The sequence below is a fragment of the Panthera uncia genome, chromosome B1 (genome assembly GCF_023721935.1).
Source record: "Panthera uncia isolate 11264 chromosome B1, Puncia_PCG_1.0, whole genome shotgun sequence".
Lineage (NCBI taxonomy): Eukaryota > Metazoa > Chordata > Mammalia > Carnivora > Felidae > Panthera > Panthera uncia.
This window is the reverse complement of record NC_064811.1, coordinates 15,706,894-15,725,653: the sequence shown is the minus strand read 5'-3', so window position 1 is coordinate 15,725,653 and position 18,760 is coordinate 15,706,894. Positions and strand designations below refer to the sequence as shown.

Sequence of the window (18,760 nt, the reverse complement as noted above, 5' to 3'; positions counted from 1 at the left end):
CTTGATCTTGGACCTCTAGGCTCCAGAACTGTGAGAAAACAAATTTCTGTGGCTTAAGTCATCAGTCTGAGGTATCGTGCTATGGCAGCCCAAGGCAGACTGATGTAGGCGGGATACAGACTCCTTCCTCACCCCCTTCCCCTCCTCTGCCCAACCCCCACGCTGCCTCTTCAAGAAGGTGCCAGTAACAAGCAGTCACTCAACTATCTTCCAACAAAAGATGCTTCTGCTTGTAGGATTCGTGTTTTGCAGAGTTGCCTGAAGCAGCCTGGCCGAGGGAGGTGGGGGCAGGAACAGATGCAGCCGCCTGTGGTGTATTTTCTCTGCTCTCCTCTACCCTCTCCTCGGTATCTCCTCCATAAAAAGGCTAAAAGACTATTTGCATAACGTTTTGAAGGGGCTCAAGTTAGTCTGTGGGAGGGCTGCAGGCTAGCCCTGCTGGATGTTAGGTTTCACTCTATTCCTGGGAGGCTCAGGAGCAAACGTCTACACTCATGGGCAGACATTTTCAGTAGGACTTGAATTCAGGATGCTAGGAACACATCCACGCCGGCTGGGGAAATGGTCTTCTCCCTCTGCGCCAGATAAAGAGCAGGCAAGGGATGTCCTCAAGTATCCACCCTTCTGGTTGTGGCTCTGAGGGACAGGGTGACAGTTTAGGAGAGACAGTAGAGTGTGGACCTCTCTCCACTGTGATCACCATCAGTTGCTTCTTGGTTACAAATAGTTTCCTTCATGTCCTCCAAACGCTTCAGAGTGTTGATTTGTACATCTTCCAATTTTAGGTTGCCACTTTTGTCAAACATAATCATATACTTCCGAGAGAATAAAAACTACATATATGCACCGTAGAAAATTCAAGTGAACATAAAGTGCGGTTTTTGCTATTCAATCCAATCCCTGTCCTCTTTGGTCAACAACTTTTTGGAAACATAACGAATTTCTTTGTCCCAACCTGCCTACCCCCAAGCAAGTAGGCACAACTCTTAGCGTGTTGCTTTGAAATAGACGGTTCACGACCTACCATCAGTCAGTCTCTTTTTCACTAAGACCTTACAGGAGCAGACAAAGGTGGTTTCCCGATGAACCGTTAGTTATTCTGTGCCACAGGGGTTGGATTGGATTCTGAAGCTAGACCCCTGGGGCCAAGAGCGAGTGTTAGATGGAGGCGTTTGATGAAAAGGCAAGAGAATGAACATTCGGAGGCAGAACGAGGGAAGGGGGGAAATCTGCACCAGCACTGGAACAAGGGCAATCTTTTTTGCTGAGGAATCAGCCATCGGGAGACATTCTCGATCTTTTGCAAGCAACACACCGAAGTCTGGGGGATTCTAGGAAGGGAATGTTTGCACGCACAGGATGTGTGTGTGTGTGTGTGTGTGTGTGTGTGTGTGTGCGCACACGCGTGTGTGTATCTGTGAGAGTGAGATGTAGACAGACGTTGAGATGGTAGGGTGAGGAGGAGTCTGAGCTACTCCCCCACCTGGACTTATAATGACCAGTGAACTACAGTTCTGTGATGGAAGAATCACAATGCAGATGAGAATACTTACAAAGTTTTCAGGCTTTCTAATCCCCTGAACATCTTATGCTGAACGTTTTCCAAACGATTACTCGTGAGAAGTATTTCATTTACACCTGATGCTCCTTCAAATGCTCCCTCTTCAATGTCTGTGATCTTATTGTTGCTAAAGTTTCTAAATTAAAAAAAAATGTTGAAATCAAGATTTTAAGCTATTTCTTTCAACAAGGGCATTGAGACAACATGTCTGACCATTTTCTTCTACTAAACAAATTCTTCCATAATTTCCAAGCTTTTCACTGCCCAGCACCACAGGTTCTGAAAAGACACCACACTTCCTATTCCATTGAACCAAACTGATGATAATATTGGGGGAGAATGTCTATGGTGAAAAATACCAGCCCAATCAACGTCAAAATGATCTTCAAGGGTCACTAGAAGTCTAACATTGTTGAGGTCAGGTATTGAGTTGTATAAACCTTTATATTCAGCACAATACTTCAAAAGGAACTTTTTAAAGAAATGCCCCAAAGACTACTGAATGAATTAATGACTAAAAGAAGGCAATTGGGTAAAGAGAAGAAAGATGGGTTAAATGTGTGAACATTTAGATAGCATCAGAAGTGTATCAGAATAGGGGCGCCTGGGTGGCTCAGTCGGTTGAGTGTCCGACCTTGGCTCAGTTCATGATCTCACAGCTCGTGAGTTCGAGCCCCACGTCGGGCTCTGTGCTGACAGCTCCGAGCCGGGAGCCTGTTTCAGATCTGTGTCTCCCTCTCTCTCTCTGCCCCTAACCCACTCACATTGTCTCTATCTCTCTCAAAAATAAATAAACATTAAAAAAATTAAAAAATAAAAGAAATGTATCAGAATAGGGGTTTGTTCCCAGTAAAACTTCTTATTATAATAATGTGTTAAAACAGCCAACTTAACTGTCAATATCCTGTGTAACACAAAATACTACAATGCTTGCCCAGAGGGCAAAAACATCCAACTGAGGTAACCCCTTGCTACAGGTTCTATCTTTCCTTTTCTCATTGCTCACTCAAAGACCCAGAATGCTCCCAGAACAAGGATCATTTTTATGTATCGTTTTATTCCTCTCAGAGCACTGAATGTAGGAGTTGCTCAATAAATATGTGTTGAATTGAAAGGTATGAATAAAAAGTAAGAGCAATCAGTGCCAGTGAAAAGGAGAAAAATGAAATAATATGAAACTCTTTGGGATGCAGTATAATATGGGAGTCAAGTGCACAGGAAGTAGACTACTCTGCCACTTACAAGTCAGTGTGACCATGGGCCAGATACACATATGAAACAGAACAATGCTCCTTTTCTCCTTTCAATGTTTCCTCTCAGATGGAGGCTGTTCCATTGGCCTTACATACTTGACCTCTGTTCTGTCCCTCCCACCCTTCCACCTCCTCAGGGGAGGGGAATATTGTCTGAGTGTTACTGAAACTGCTGAGTTGATAAACTGATTTTAAAATATGAGTTGTGGATATGTAGTAACACAGATGAGCTATCAAGCCAGTTTACCAATCATTAATTTTGACTATCTTCTAATGAAAGTTTAATGAAGCAAAAAGTCAAATAGTTGACATGAATGTGCTGAAAGAGATATAACAGCGTGGTTTAGGGAATAGTAAAGGAAGTTACAAAACATTACCGCACCCATTTCTAATGTGCTTAGATTGCTGAATTCCTGCTGTGGCCACATAACAAACCAGCTGTCTGAATTAAAATAAGATGCTAGGGGCTCTGTTAGAGAAAACGTGGTTGGCATCGCTTGAAACTCCTCTCAGAAATTACCCTAAAATCATGTCACAGGTAGTCATTGTATGGAAATTTCGCCCGGCCTTTTATAGTTTCCAATTTCCAAAGAAATCTGAATAAAATTGCAAAGGGATGTGAAAAACACAACAAAACACCACAGAAATCTTAAAAGGTGGCTAATGCACGGCTTACATTTTACGTAACTGCGGAAGTTTCTTGAAGATTCCTGTAGCTTCCAACACTGTGAATTCATTATTATTGAGACGCCTCAGAAAAAAAGAAACAAAACATTCATTACCAACAGTTAGGAAGGGATTAGATTTTATTTCTCATAACAGAATTGTAAGATCATTTAATAATTATTCCAAAGTAAAATAGAGAACACATGCCACAGAAAATCTGTGGAAGTACTGATTTTTCCCCATTTCACTCAAATTTCAATGATCAAAATAAAATATGAAGAAGCATATAATAAGGAAAACCAATGATCAAAAATGAAAACTAGCTCTCACTCAGTAATTTATAGAACAAACTTTGTCAAACTTTTTTCCACTATTGTCTCTCCTCCCCCAAAGGATTTTTCTCCCAAAAAGCATTTTAAACCATTTTTTCTAACCACTTGCTGCAAATATTTTTTACTAATGGATTTTTTGATATGCAGTTTATATGCCATAAAAGTCACTCTTTTACAGTGTACAATTTAGTGGTTTTTAGTGTATTCACAAATCTGTGCAACTATGTTTGTTGCCTAATCCCAGAATATATCCACCACCAAGAAGAAATCTCATACCCATCAGAAGTCACTCTCAATTTGCTTCCCTCCCTGCCTCAGTCCCTGGCAACCACTAATTTACTTTCTGTCTGTATGGAGTTTCCTATTCTGGATGTTTCATACAAATGAATTCATGAAAAGTGTGGCTTTTTTCACTTTACACAATGTTTACAAGGTTCATCCATGTTTAGCGTATGTCAGCACTTCATTCCTTTTTGTGGCCAAATAATATTCCAGTCTATGGACATGCCAATTTTGTTTATCCCATTATCAGCTGATGGATATTTGGGTTGTTTCTACTTTTTTTGATTATCATGAATAGTGCTGCTACCAACATTGGGGTAGAAGTTTTTGTGTAGATACATGTTTTTGATTTCTTTGGATATTTACACTGATGTGAAATTGCTGGGTTACATAGTAAAACTATATTTAACAATTTGATGAATAGCCAAACTGTTTTCCAAAGATGCTGTGTCATTTTATATTCCCCCAGCAATGCATGAGGGGTCCAATTTCTCTCACCTGTTATTGTCTTTTTTTGCTTTTATGGCCATTCTAGGGGATGTGTTACCTCACTGTGGTTTTGATTTATGGTTCCCTAATGCTTCATGATACAAAGCATTTTTTTAGGTGCTTATTGGTCATTTGTATTTCTTTTTTAGAGAAATGTGCACACAAATAATTTGAGCACTTTTAAATTGGGTAATATACCTTTTTTATTGTTGAGTTGTAATAGCTCTTTATATATTCTGGATAGAAGTCCCCTACTGGATACATAATTTGAAAATCTTTTCTTCCCAGTACTGATTTTTAAATGTATAATTTAAAAAGCTCCTAATTTCTTAAAACACACAAAAACTTTGCCGAATAATAAATTAGATGTTAGTGTTGCAATTCTTAATTGACAAGTAAGCCTATTTAGGCTGTTATCATGCAGGAAGATATAATTTGAATTATTGTTTGTAATAATATTGGCAATACACACAACTCCCTACGTGACCATAAAATAGAGTTCAGGCCTTTTACTGCATGTTTTTCACACATTTCAAAAAATCCTGGAGCTATGAAATAGATTCAAAAAGTAACAGGAATTAAAAAAAAAAAGTATCACTACAGCCTCGGGTAGTTTCTGTCATCCTTTTGAAAGCATTACATTATTTGAAATTACTCAAATTGCTTAGAATTCATTAAGTAACAGGCGCGAATATAGGCATGGTGGGAGATAAACCATAAAACACAATCCCTGTCATCAAGGAGCTACAATGTAGTTGAAGACAAAAGGGTTATGCATGCAGAAAAGGACAACTGACTTTGCAAAGAAGTAACTGGCAAATACCAGATGGTGCTATACATAAACGTTGCTAAGATGTTCCGAAAACAATGAGGTGTCACCAGGTTTTTCTTCAATTTTTAGAACACTAGCATTAGTTTTATAAATAACGTCACTAAAGGCAAACCTTACATGGCACAGAATCTATAGATGATTCAACAAACATATTTTAACACCTAGTATGTGCTAGGCCCTTGTTAGGGTTATAAATATAAATCTAATCTCACTATTCTTTTGTGTTTCTGCTATGCTATCCATTACTCAGGAAAAACAAAACCTACCCGCTGTGCTGTAATACTTGATAATCACTGAATCCTTCCACCTTCAGGTCCGTGAAGTAATAAAGCGGATAAAGGCTCTCTGCTTTAATTCATAATGTACAGAGATTCAAAACGGTGACTCTCAAAGTACTTTATTTGGTTGCTGTGAAAGACTATATCCCTTAGAAATCTATTACATTTTTAGAAATGGGTATGGGCATAAATAATACCCAAGAAATAAATATCAGATGAATGCTCTTATTCTTAGCATTATCAAGAGCTAACTGAATTTTTGAGAAGTAAATTAACTTCTGGAGTCGTATCTTGGACCAGAAAGATGAAGTCAGATAGCCTCTAATCTATCTTTGTACAAAGAAGAGTTACGGCCATGCGTGTTCATTAAAATCAATCCAATCATCAAGAATAAAAGAGCAAGACAAAAATTCCATTGCTTCGATGCTTTCATTCCTCCCTCCCAACCTGGATTTTGTTAGGAGATGAACTCACAGCTCTGCGGTGTACTGGGGAATGTGGTCTGGGATTTTGGTGAGTTTCTGATTGGAACAATCTACCGTGGTCCCTTCACAGCGGCACTTCTCAGGGCAAGCCAAATCTGCAAAGCAGTCCCCACTTAATTTTGATCGATAATCTTCTGTACCTATTGAGGATTCAAGCCAAAAGAAAAAAAAAAAAAAGATACTTAGTCTAAAGGTTAGAATATTCATTAATTTGTAGGAAGAAAAATAGTAAGATAACTATAGATTATGCAGCAGGGAGACAACTTGGGGAATTTTTGGTCAATGGATGTCAGGAGAGGGTTAAAACAAGGGCTTGGAATTTGCTGGAAAAAAAAGTAACCAGATTCACAGGACAGGAAAACATTAATAGAGATGAGCTTTTCACAGCTGTACTTTCTGCTGATCCAGTTATGAGCCATTCTAGCCTATTTGACAGCTAATCATACAATGGCTATTAATTGTTAAAAAGTTTATTTTTTTTCTCTGAGTCGAGAATTTAAAATGTATCCAGGAATAAACATGTTCCTATATATCATTTTAAATTAGGGCTTTCAAGGCAAATAGATGTACTCAGGTTTTTAAATTTTCTATGGTCTTTTAGTATTCTCTCCCTCTCACATAATCTTCAGAAATGCCTAAAAAGCCCTCTTTTTTCATTTTGATTTTATAAAAAGAGACCAGTAAATCCTGATTTGAGCCTCAGCAGCTTGTCATGCTGTAGAAAGCTGCGTGACGTTCCATGGTGCTTGACGGAACCATGTTTTACTCATACCTGGCAACCACATGGTTAGATCAAGCACAACAGAAAATCTCGCTACATAATCACTACACCATCCACTAGGCCAAGGGTAAGACCGAGAGGAAAGATGAAGGGAAGCAGGAGAAAAAGCTACAGACGTTCTGGAAACGTAATACTGTTTACATGACATGCATTCTTCCCGCAGAATGTTTATGACCATAGTAAGAGTATTACTACCGAAGATTTCCTGGAAACACAAAGAAGGGGGCTACACTGAAAGGTGCCTCCATTGTTCCTCAGAACTGCAGAATGGAAACAACAGCTTTCGGGAACAACATCCAGGAAGAAGTTGAAGGTGAGCTACAAGGACAACAGAGAAGCTCAAAAGATCTGTGGTTTCTTCTTGGGGGGCGGAAAAAAGGCGCAAAAGACCGAGACTAGAAGAAGGTACATCAGGATTGAAAAGGGAGGACATTGTGTTTCAGATCAGACACTTTTACTTACAGCCAAAATGGTGAATTCCTGCAAAAGTAAAAATCACCAAGAAGGAAAGAAAGAGTAATCCCGATTAAGATTAATAAACACATACATAAAACTAGCTAAGGTCTCCTCCTTCTTTCCTTGCTATGGCAATTGGAGGGGAAAGGCATAGTATGACAGCAATCGTCATGCTTTGCAAGCTTTTGTAGTAATTTTTTGAAGCACAGTGGTCTTACGGGAAAAGCAATGGCATACAAGATGCACAGCACAAGTTAGGTTCTTGTCGATTCCTTTAAATGATGAACTCTCTGCAAGATAGATTTTCTTTTGAGTTATCACTATAGTATCTAGAATGCCATATAGAATGACGGTAGGCAGGTAAACAAGCAAACTGAAGTGAAAAACGAATCATGGAGATCTTTACAAACAAATCCATCTGGATTAATCCTTAGGTGGTGGCTTACATGCTTTTTAATGATTTTTCCAACTTATAAATAACGTCACTTAGTGGAAATGAAATGAAAATCTCATCAGATTGCAAAGCTGAATATAATCATTTCATTAGATTTGGCAATGAATGCCAAGGTATTTATTGAGGAACTTTTGTAATGCAGTTTAGGCTTTCGTTTTAAAAGTGAAATGAAGAAACACTGGCAACAAGGTCTACATGACAGGTACTCTGGGTTTCTTACATTTAAAATAATCTGCATTCCACGCAATGACAATGTTGTTTCTTTTATGGAGACTGTTTATTAGGTAGGATAAAATTTTAATTGAAATCTATAAGAAAAAAAAGAGGGAGAAAAGGCTCAAAGAAACCTTCTGAGTCCTGACTTCTATTATTATTGCTTTAATGCAAATTGAATTAACAGAAATTGAAAATGAAGCTATGGTATCACATATAAAATGTATTTCCAAGAAAGCATATTTTGACCGCTGTCAGTAAATGGGCAAAACTGTATCAGAATTTATGAAAACAATCTGACTTTGGGTCTTTAATTGGTGATCCAGAAATATTAATTTCTAAATTATTAATAAAGTAGAGTTAAATGTAATTAATTGAAGAATTCAGTAACAATTATATTAATTGGCAGAATTTGAGGATTTAAGCAATATTAATGTTTTATCCTATAGGTGTTCTGGTGTTTAGAATATGGCTTTTTCTGGGTAAGTAATAGCTATCAGATGACTTTCTGCTTAATAGTGAGGTAAAAATAATGAATTTTAAAGATTGCCAATGAAGGCCAATCAACTGTTCTTTCCACCATGTTATGTCTTATGTAGCCAGTGTAATATGTAAAATACTATTGATCACTCAAGCTCAAAATAAGTAATAAAACAAAATCCATTAAATGAACAAAATTATTCAAATTATAATTCAATAAAGGTAAATAACACATATCTCTTTAAAATAAAGACCAAACCTAACCCAGTACTCTCCTTTAAAAAATCAGTATGGTTTTTGCATACTAACACTGTATAAATAATCTTCTTATTGGTAGGTGTTAAAATATATAATTGTCTAGAATATCCCCAGGAGATGGTAAATGTAGCCAATTAATTACTAACACATATTTTTATATAATGGTCTAAAACAAACAAGTCAAGAGGCATTTTACACAGTTGGCAGGCAAGGAAAAAAGAAGTGAAGAAACATATTTCAAAGAGCTAGTTCCAGAATCATCAGCCTTGACAGTGTTGAGATTGTAGTGGTAAAACATTTCAATTACTTTTCTAAAACACATTCCATTCATATGCTTAAATTATTCAAGGCACTTCGTGCCTATGAACACCTGATGCTTTCAGGATGCATGTCAATATTGTTTTTGTGGAGTTATATTGTCACTCCAGGTATATAAGAAGTTTGTTAAGTTTTGTTAAGTCACAAACAACATATAACTGTATGTAAGCAAGCAGGAAGTTGCTGTTTTTGTATAAAAAGTGAAGCATCAGTAAGCCAAATAAAACAAAAAGTAAGGCATACATTTTTAGTATAGTTACATCAAAAAAGTAAATCTCATGGTTGGAAAGAGAATTCATTCTATGTGTTGGTAACTGATTTCATGTAGAACTAGTTCTTTGACAACAGAAAGGTCTCTGTCTTTAAAACCAGCTCAATAAGCTACATTTTAAAAACAGGTTGAAAGATCAGATATACAACATAAGGAGAGAAAATGATTTAAGTAGAAGGCTACAGGTTCAAACGTTTTAGGTACTGTGAGAAATTTTAGATAATGTGCCAAAGTGAGAGAGAAAAAAAAAAAAGATGGGAGTTTAATAATATATAAGTTTAACATCAGAAGCTGCATGCAAAGGTCAGGTTTTCAGGAAACAGCTACAAGTGATCTATGCAGAAGTAAATCTATCTACAGAGTACCCACTGTACTTTCAAACGCATGCACATCAAAGTTTCAGAAGCTATATTTTATAAGGTGAGGAAAGGGTATCTGTGGTTAGTCCTACTACCGAGCAAAACCTACCTGGAATGAAATACTGTTCTTTAGCTAAATAAAAAAAGAGAAAAAAAAAATAGAAGATGCACCTGAATGTCAGCAAGCAGAGATAGGAGTTATATTAGATTAAGAATGGACTAAAGGCACTATAGATAATTAAGTGAATTCTATTCACAGCAGTGGCTGAGATATAATAATGTACAGGGAGTAGTAAATGTATCTAGAACCAAGGACAATAAATAGCTTTGTTTTGATATTAGCTTTTTAGTATGAATTAACTGCCGAATGTGAAATACCCCTGCAATAGTCAGATAACATACTACCCAAAACATTCAGAATGTGTTTTATCGTAAGAAAACAGAAAAGATTAGTCCAAAGCAAATAGTAAATGTCAATGCAGTAGGTCTTTTATTTAATGGTAATACAATGTATCTACATTTAGTTTTTTATAAATAAGTATGATATTCCCCAAATGCTAAAAGATGGCCTTTTGGAAAAAAAAAAATTATTCTCAGAATCCTATTTGAAATAAGAGGATGAAAAATAAGAAAACACATTTGGTGCGAGAAGCAAGGGATAGGGAAATCTTTCCCCCTAATTCTGAGCCTGAGCAAATCACCTAACTAAATCTCAGTTCCCTTTCTGAAGAAATGAGAACATGGTTGATTACCTAAAGTTTTTCAATGGAGAATAATCCAACAAACATACAACTTAACAGACTTGAAAAGTATTCTGAGTTTGCTAAAAGTTCAAATTCTAAAAATACAGCATGAAGTATCCAGGCATCTTTTTTCTTGGCTGGTAGCCTATTTGTTATGCTGGATATAGTGTTAAAAATATTACATATAGGAGGGCTATATGAATTGTGTCTACAGCTCTCTTTATTTGGTTCTTTGTGGACAGAAGTAAAAGAACTCTATTCTACAATGTTTGATAATTGATCTGATAACCAGCTGTCTCTAGGTCTCCATAACCACTGTTTTTGGTAACATAGGTGAAATGTCACATGAAGTAAGAAATTACCTGAACAACGGAATTTCTTGCTTTTGATTTGTCCTATTCTTTTGTTTGCCAGACGCCGGGGGCTGGTGCAGCGGGCACCACTGGTCTCGATGGGGTTGACATGGAGATAATCCGCCAGCCACTTGAGATGGCAGTCACAAATAAAGGGGTTCTGGGCCAAATGCCTTTCAGAAACACATACAGAACACTTTTATACTCGACTTGCAATGAACTCAACTCTCAAATCCATAGTGAAGACACCAGTCACCATAGTTGATCCAAGCCATAGATACATACATGGTTTGAATGGCCCGGAGAGGTGAAAAGGTCCCCTTGGCAATGGTCTGAAGCTTGTTGTCATACAAGGAGAGAAGGTTCAAGTTGTGCAGATCCTGAAAAGCATCTACCCGAAGGCAGTTTATCTTGTTGGCATTCAATAATCTGTTTGATCAAATAGTTGCAGAATTAAAGTGCAGCATCTTCTTAACCCACCTTCAAGATTCTGTCCTTCTTGAGAAATACAAGAAATCAACAAATACATTTTTCTGAACCTCAACATTAACATTTTAACTGTAATAATTTAGGTACCACAGGTGGAAGATTTGGGGTTATAGCAGATAAAGCAAAGGGCATGCAGTTTAATAAATCTAGTGGCACTCATACATTTATTCAGAAGAAATAATGAAACATATTCTCTGGAAGGTGGAAGGGTAGTGCAGTAGACAAAGCAGAGCCAACTTCTGAAGTCAAGGATGCCATAAAAAAAACCCGTCATAAAACAGTAGTCTTTCTAGCTGCTCTGTGAAGAAGTTCCGTCTACTTTCAAAACAGAAGCCAGAGTGAGCCTTTTAAAACACAGATCACTTTCCTTTCAAAGCCAGGCAACAACTCTCAAACTGCTCTTAGGGAAACCAAAGTCCTGACAAATTCCCTTAAGGCGCAATAGGACCGTTAGCGCCCCCTTCTGACTCTGTGACCTCCACGTTCTTTCCCCCAGCTGCTTCAGCAACAGCCACACAGGTCTCCATGTAGGGATGTCAGCTTGGAATGTTCTTTTCCCTGTTGTCTGACTACTCTGCTTCTTTGAGTCTGGTCCAATCTTACCTTCTCAATTCAGCCTACCCTGACCACTCTCTTTAATACCATCCCCTGCGTTTGCCCTTCCTCAACCTCTAACACACTTGATTTCTTTACTATGATCTTTTTTTTTTCTGTTTTCCTAAGTGTGTATTTCTTTCTGTTGTATATGATTTACTTGTTACATTATTTTTTTAATGTTTATTTATTTATTTTGACACAGAGAGACAGAGAGAGCAGGGGAGGGACAGAGAGAGAGGAGAGAGAGGAGAGAGAGGAGAATCCCAAGCAGGCTCTGTGCTGTCAGTGTAGAGCCCAATGCAGAGCTCTATCTCATGAACCGTGAGGTCATGACCTGAGCCGAAATCAAGCCTTGGATGCTCAACCGACTGAGCCACCCGGGCGCCCCTGATTTACTTCTCACTTCATTGCTGTCATTTGCATGTTGCCTCCACACAGCAGGCGTATTTGTCGGTTTAGCTCCCTAATGCTTCTCCCGTGCTGAGCACATACTAAAGTGCTCCATAAGTACCTGTTGTTGAATTAATACTTTATAGCCCTCTTGGAGAGTGACACGGTTCATAAGCATATTAAAGGCCCTAGTCCTGCATTATAAACATCCACTTAAGTTAGTTTAACACAATATCCTACACACTCATTTTTTTTTTCAACATGTTCTCAATATTCGACATCAATGTTCTGTGAAACTGTGGTTCACAAATCATACTTTGACAAACGCCTTTCTCGTAGGGTATATGAGATCATGTCTCAGCTTTTATTCATGTTGGACTCCCTTTGGGAATATACTTGCCCCGCCTTCCACTTTCTTCAACCCTGTGGCCTATTATGGCCTCACGGGAAGCTTGCCTTTTCCAGAGCATGCCTTCCATCCAACTAAAGTATTCCTTCCTCTGGGTTCCCAAGCAAGCTGTTCAGTGCTATTTAGTCTTGGCACCTACTTTACGCAGGCCTACTTATTTGCCCTCCATGAGCAGAGAATTTTTTTTTTTGATATTTTTTTCTCTATTAGCATTTACTTTAGTGCTTTGATACTTAAACAAATATTTAGTAGCTCAAAATATATGTGCTCTGTGGTTTGGGTTTGTATGCCTTATTTAATATACTGAAAATGGTTTCTCTTTTGGTCATAAGAATCTCTAATTAACATAGGGTATTTCTGTTTTACTTGCTTTTTTAAAATTTATTTATTTTTGAGAGAGAGAGAGAGAGCGAGCATGAGCTGGGGAGAGGCAGAGAGGTAGAGGGAGAGAGAGAATCCCAAGCAGGCTCCACACTGTCAGCCCAGAACCCAACATAGGTCTCAATCCCATGAACTGTGAGATCATGACCTGAGCCAATATTAAAGAGTTGGATGCTTCACCAGCTGAGCCGGCACCTCTGTTTTACTTGCATTTGTAGGGATTCCACATACTTGCAAAGCTATGACTTCCCTGTGGTGATTCTCTTTCCTCCTCTTTTTTACCTCCCTTTAGGACCTGACATTTTGGCCTTCTCTGTGGTCCTCATAATGCTTTCTTAGAAGCTTAGGAACTAGTCTGAGGTGTGGACTGATAATCCCATTTCTCTACTCTGTGCCACAACACAGGTCACACCTACTGTGTTCTCCAATCTGTCAGCCAAATGAAGGAGTCAGAGAGCAGAAGTAAGGAGAAGGACAAAGTAGGGAGCCTGGAAGACAATTGGAAAAGGTGCCTGTTTTGAGCATTTTGTACTTACTTTAAATTATGTGGTCTGAAAATTAGGAGAAAGAAAGAGTTAGACACTACTTCCTTCTGTTCCTTTCACTTACTTCTTTTCATCTGTTCAAGCAAATCTAAGATGCTTAACCAAGTTCTCAGTGAGCCATAAAGAGATAATCGTGTTGCTTTAGTCCTGGCAGGCTTAAGGATGGGCCTTGAGCTAGGGACAAAATATTAGGCTGAGGGACAAAGATAGCTTTTTAAGTAAGATTTATCTCCATACAGATCCCGTGGTTTATTAACCTGTTTGTTACATCAACGACCAGTAAGTGTGTGTGGAAGGGGAGAGAAGGTGCTATTTTCAGTGTTGGTACTGAGCAGGCCAGTGATAGCAAGAGATTATGAGTAAATGGCAAGGAGAATAGTGCTAGGAGAATGTAAAAGAATGACAGAGAAGCAGGTAATATATAGACAATACCTGACTAAAGCGATAGCTATATTTATAATGTATGTAATGTATACAGAGTCATTCTATTAAAGATCAGAAACAGTATTTGCTGAGTCCACCTCAAGGGTTAAAAATAATTTGAAACCCAAATAAAGACATTAGGGCATAAGGATCAGTATTTATCATGACTTACTGGTCTCTTGTAAAATCAATTTTTTGGGTTGTACAGTATTAAAGAGATTGAAAAGAGAGAGGGGGAGACATACAGAGAGAGAGAATGTAGCAAAATGGAGAGCACTACACACAGTAAGGCTAAATATTATTTAGTTAACAATTTGCTTCATGTGTGTGTGTGTGTGTTGTGTGTGAAAACTGGGCTGTGATATAAAATATGTTTCTTGATACCGATAAAAATTTAAAACATGAAGACTAGGATGTAAGTAAGAACTTACATTTACCCAGTAAGGAAAGAGACCTACGTCTGGGAAGTCTTGGGGGATTAGGAGTAAATTTATACAAGATCAGTGGTACAAACCCTGACACCAACAAATGTATACACTCGACAGAGAAAGTACCATTTTAAACTTAAGAATTTTAGAGTCAACTGGCTGTGAACTAGTTGAGAGAGCACAGTACATCATCGTCATCTTTGTATCCCCTGAATGCGGAAGTCTACGTGTGTTTGGTGATTTGAACAGAATTTGATGATCTAACAGTAATCATCTTAATGTTAGCATACTTCTTCCAATTTCCTTTTCATAGGAGCATTCATTTAAACACTTGCGGTCAGGTTTTGTTCTTATACATGTATGTATAGTAAATTCTTTTGACACAAATGAATGGTAGCTATTGTCTAAGCAGAATGGTTTTTAAAAGATGCAATCCAGCGATTTGTAGATAATTTTCTCAGTATATACCAAGTTGGGTGCTATTGCTGTGCTCTGGCCCTTATTCCAGCACTGTTACCCCTGCACATTCTTTGGACAAAGGTGGATAAACATATCACTATGTCACTCTCCTTCCCAACTACTGTTAAATCAAAACAGAGAGTTTCACAAAGGGCAGAGACTGCACAAGCTTTAAATGACAGAGTAGCCAGGAAGCATATATTTCTGACAGGGTGGAGAGAAAGGTTTTGAGACAACTTCAAAGTGCTGTGTCCTCAAATAAATAACCACCATCAATGTGAGCTGCACTAGACTAATCTTTTCCATTTCATTAAACTATGTCATTTGGGGTCGAGTTTTCCTGAAGCTTCCATGAAAATATGAGATGGTACACTGACTAAAATATTATATTTGGTTCAACAGATCAGAAACAATCAAATACTTACAGTAGCTGTAAGGAAAACAGTCCTTCAAATAAACTTTTTGGGAGTTCCGTGATCTTATTTCCATAGAGGACACTGAAAAAAACATGATTTAAATGAAAAAGAAATTAGACATCAAGCCAGCATAACAAATTGACCCAAAATATATGTATTCAGGCATATAGGAGGTTAGTAAGTACTCCATACATCATAAAAACTATAGTTGAGTGAACAAACTTCAATTTGCAAATGTGTTTTTTCCTGATTATAGATCAGATATATACATATGGTAGAAAGTTCAGAAAACATTGAAAAACAAAGAAAATTAACAAAAGTGAGCTCATTCCATTATTTAATGCCTTTTCATAGAAATGTCCACTGTTAAATTGTCATGTTTTTCAACACACACACACACACACACACACACACACACACACAGTATTGCATTCTGTAATAAAAAAGGAGAACACTAAATGTGGAATTCATTGCTCATTAAAGGAATGAGTTTTAGGCTTATCATACTGGTAAAAAGTGAAAGGAATCTACATAAAGGTAAGCTTTTTGTTACATAATGTATATGCTTGAGAATTGTAAGGTATGTGTAGAAAGTGATCACTAATACGAGTACAGAAACATTTTTGAAATGCACGTTTCTCCAAAAACATGAACAGGAATGTATCCTCATGGTATTCAGCTCTGATCAGCCACTATGTGCAGCTACCCGGTGCAAGAACCACGGTTTAGTCCCTTCAACACACCTGGCGCCTTGCACTGATTTGGGTATGCAGTGACATTCTAACATTGGATTGATGAGTGATCATTGTTTGAGGAGTCAATTGAAGAAATAAGTTAGCAAGTGGACAAATTAAGGAAAAATTAACAAGATGGGTGAAATGAGGGGATTTCAACAACAGATGAACAGAAATGGGTTGACTCATCATGCTGGCTATTAGCAACAGGTCTGCCATGATGCCTATCTATTTTTTACCCCCAAAGTAGGGAACCAAAATAACGAATGGGAAAAGACAGAAATTATATTCCTTAGGGTGACCAACTGGCAATACATACCAAGAGTTGTAAAGACAATTATAAAAAATTTTACTTAGTTTTACTTTTAGGGGCTGAAGAAAATAATCACAAATACAGTATTTTGTGTACAAAATGTCAATCATGGCATAACTTATAACAATGAAAAATTGACACAAATAAAATATCTCCAAATCCCCCCAAAAAGGGTATTGGTTAAATGCATATTTCACATTCACAAAAATGATATTTTGAGAAATATTTAATGACATGAAAGTGTTAATATAACATTAAAGTTGAACAAAACAATAAAGAAGTACATTATAGTATGATCTTAATTTAGTTCAGAAAAATATATATACACGTACATAAGGAAAAAAGCAGAAAATCTCTGGATGGCAGGCAATTTGCCATTCAGAGGTGATTTTAATTTGCATCTATATGTTTTTCTTTATGTTTTATATTCTCTACATTGATCCTATTTCTTCTGAAAATGAGAAAAATGTTCTTTCAGAAAAGACATAAAGGATGTCACAATATGTAAAGGAAAAAGCTGAAATGAGAATCTAAATAATTAATATGTTTGGCAGCAGTATATGATTTCTGTTTGAAATGGACTAAAATAACAATTCAAGAGAAATGAATAAGAGTGAGGGAAAAGCTGTTGTTTCCTTTTAAGATGTCAGTGAGAGGTGGGATGTATTACAATATAGGAAGGAAATTCTCAAGGGAATAAATAAATATGGCTGGATACTATATTGTGTAAGGAGACATTCTACTTGTATAGATCCCAGTGGTATAGTTATATAATATAACATAAAAGTTCATTTGTGCAGAATATAGATGCTTTTAAATAAGGTAAATCAATTAGAGAAAAACTATTTTTAAAAATCTAAGAAAAAAAAGAGAGAACTCTGTATTGTTAGCATCAAAGAGGTAAGGGAATTAAGAAAGGATAAGCAATAATAAATGCATTTTTTTAAGGTCAGAGGCCTTATGGGAACACACGTGAGCAGATCAAGGTGGCACTATTTCAGGACATTCAATGCAATATCATTCAACTGACTAAATTTAACAAGAGATATCATATACTTATTATGTGTCAGGAACTTTTACGAGGTTCTAAGCTTGGTGTCCAATTAAACTGAATGCAACCGTTGTTTGTTGAATATGCATCACTTGTCCTTGTGCCAGAATAATACAACTGAAGTGAGCCAAGTATGATTTCAAAGAGGAACCCAAAATAGCAATTTTGAATATTAAAGGAGTTTCATATTTTGAACCCAATGAAATATAAAAAGGAAATAGGATGCATATAAATTGTGGGGACCCATATAAGAATTAAGGAGCAAGTTATGAAATTAGAAATCAACTATAAGCACCTGGGAGCTCCTGGGTGGTTCAGTTGGTTAAGCGTCTGATTCTTGATTTTGGCTCAGATCATGATCTCATGGTTCATAAGATTGAGCCCCGCATTTATCTCTGTGCTGTCAGAGCGGATTGGGATTCTCTCTCACCCTCTGTCTCTCTGCCCCTCCCCCCAAAAGTAAACATTTAAAAAAAGGAAAAAATCTGGAAAGAACACAAATACAAGGAGGTAAAATAACATGCTACTAAATAATGGATAAGTCAACAAAGAAATAAAAGACAAAATAAAAAAAATACATGAAGACAAAATAAAATGTAAACACAACAGTCCAGAACCTTTGGGATACAGCAAAGCTATTCTAAGAGGTAAGTTGATAGCAGCACATTTCTTACTCAAAAAGCAAGAAAAACTTCAAATGAATAACCTAAACTTACACCTAAAGGAGCTAAAAAAAGAAAAGTAAACAAAACTCCAAACCAGTAGATAAATAAAGAAAAGAATAGAGAAATATATTAAATAGAAACTAAAAAAATAGAAGAGATCAATGAAATCAAGAGCTGCTTCTTTGAAAAGATCAACGAAACTGATAAACCTTTAGACAGATTCACCAAAAAGAGAGGACTCAAATAAACAAAATCAGAAGCAAAGAGGAGAAATGACAGCTGACAGAAATACAAAGGGGTATGATGATAAATTACATATGAACAAACTGGACAACCTAGAAGAAACGGATAAATTCTTAGAAATATATAAGCTCCCAAAACTGAATCAGGGAGAAAAAGAAAAAAATGTTTCTTTTCAAAATTTTATTTAAATTCTAGTTAGTTAACATACAGTGCAATGGCAATATTGGTTTCAGGAGTGCAATCCAGTGATTCATCAATTACATACAACACACCATGCTCATCATAACAACTGCCCTCCATTAAAAAAAAATGTTTAATGTTTTTAATTTATTTTTGAGAGACAGAGCATGAGT

At 36.9% G+C, this 18,760-nt stretch overlaps 1 protein-coding gene across 2 annotated transcripts in view; it reads right to left on the bottom strand.

Moving 5' to 3' along the window:
* SLIT2 (slit guidance ligand 2) overlaps positions 1 to 18,760 on the bottom strand; it is a 373,985-nt gene that overhangs the window by 82,812 nt on the left and 272,413 nt on the right. Inside the window, exons 12-18 of one of the 2 annotated variants that reach the window (XM_049630375.1) lie at positions 15,411 to 15,482; positions 11,150 to 11,293; positions 10,874 to 11,037; positions 9,878 to 9,901; positions 6,168 to 6,318; positions 3,491 to 3,565; positions 1,554 to 1,697 (exon numbers count right to left, since the gene is read on the bottom strand). In XM_049630375.1, coding sequence (XP_049486332.1) covers positions 1,554 to 1,697; positions 3,491 to 3,565; positions 6,168 to 6,318; positions 9,878 to 9,901; positions 10,874 to 11,037; positions 11,150 to 11,293; positions 15,411 to 15,482 — 774 coding nt within the window. The remainder of the gene's footprint in view (positions 1 to 1,553; positions 1,698 to 3,490; positions 3,566 to 6,167; positions 6,319 to 9,877; positions 9,902 to 10,873; positions 11,038 to 11,149; positions 11,294 to 15,410; positions 15,483 to 18,760) is intronic. The other variant, XM_049630377.1, reaches the window with a different exon arrangement.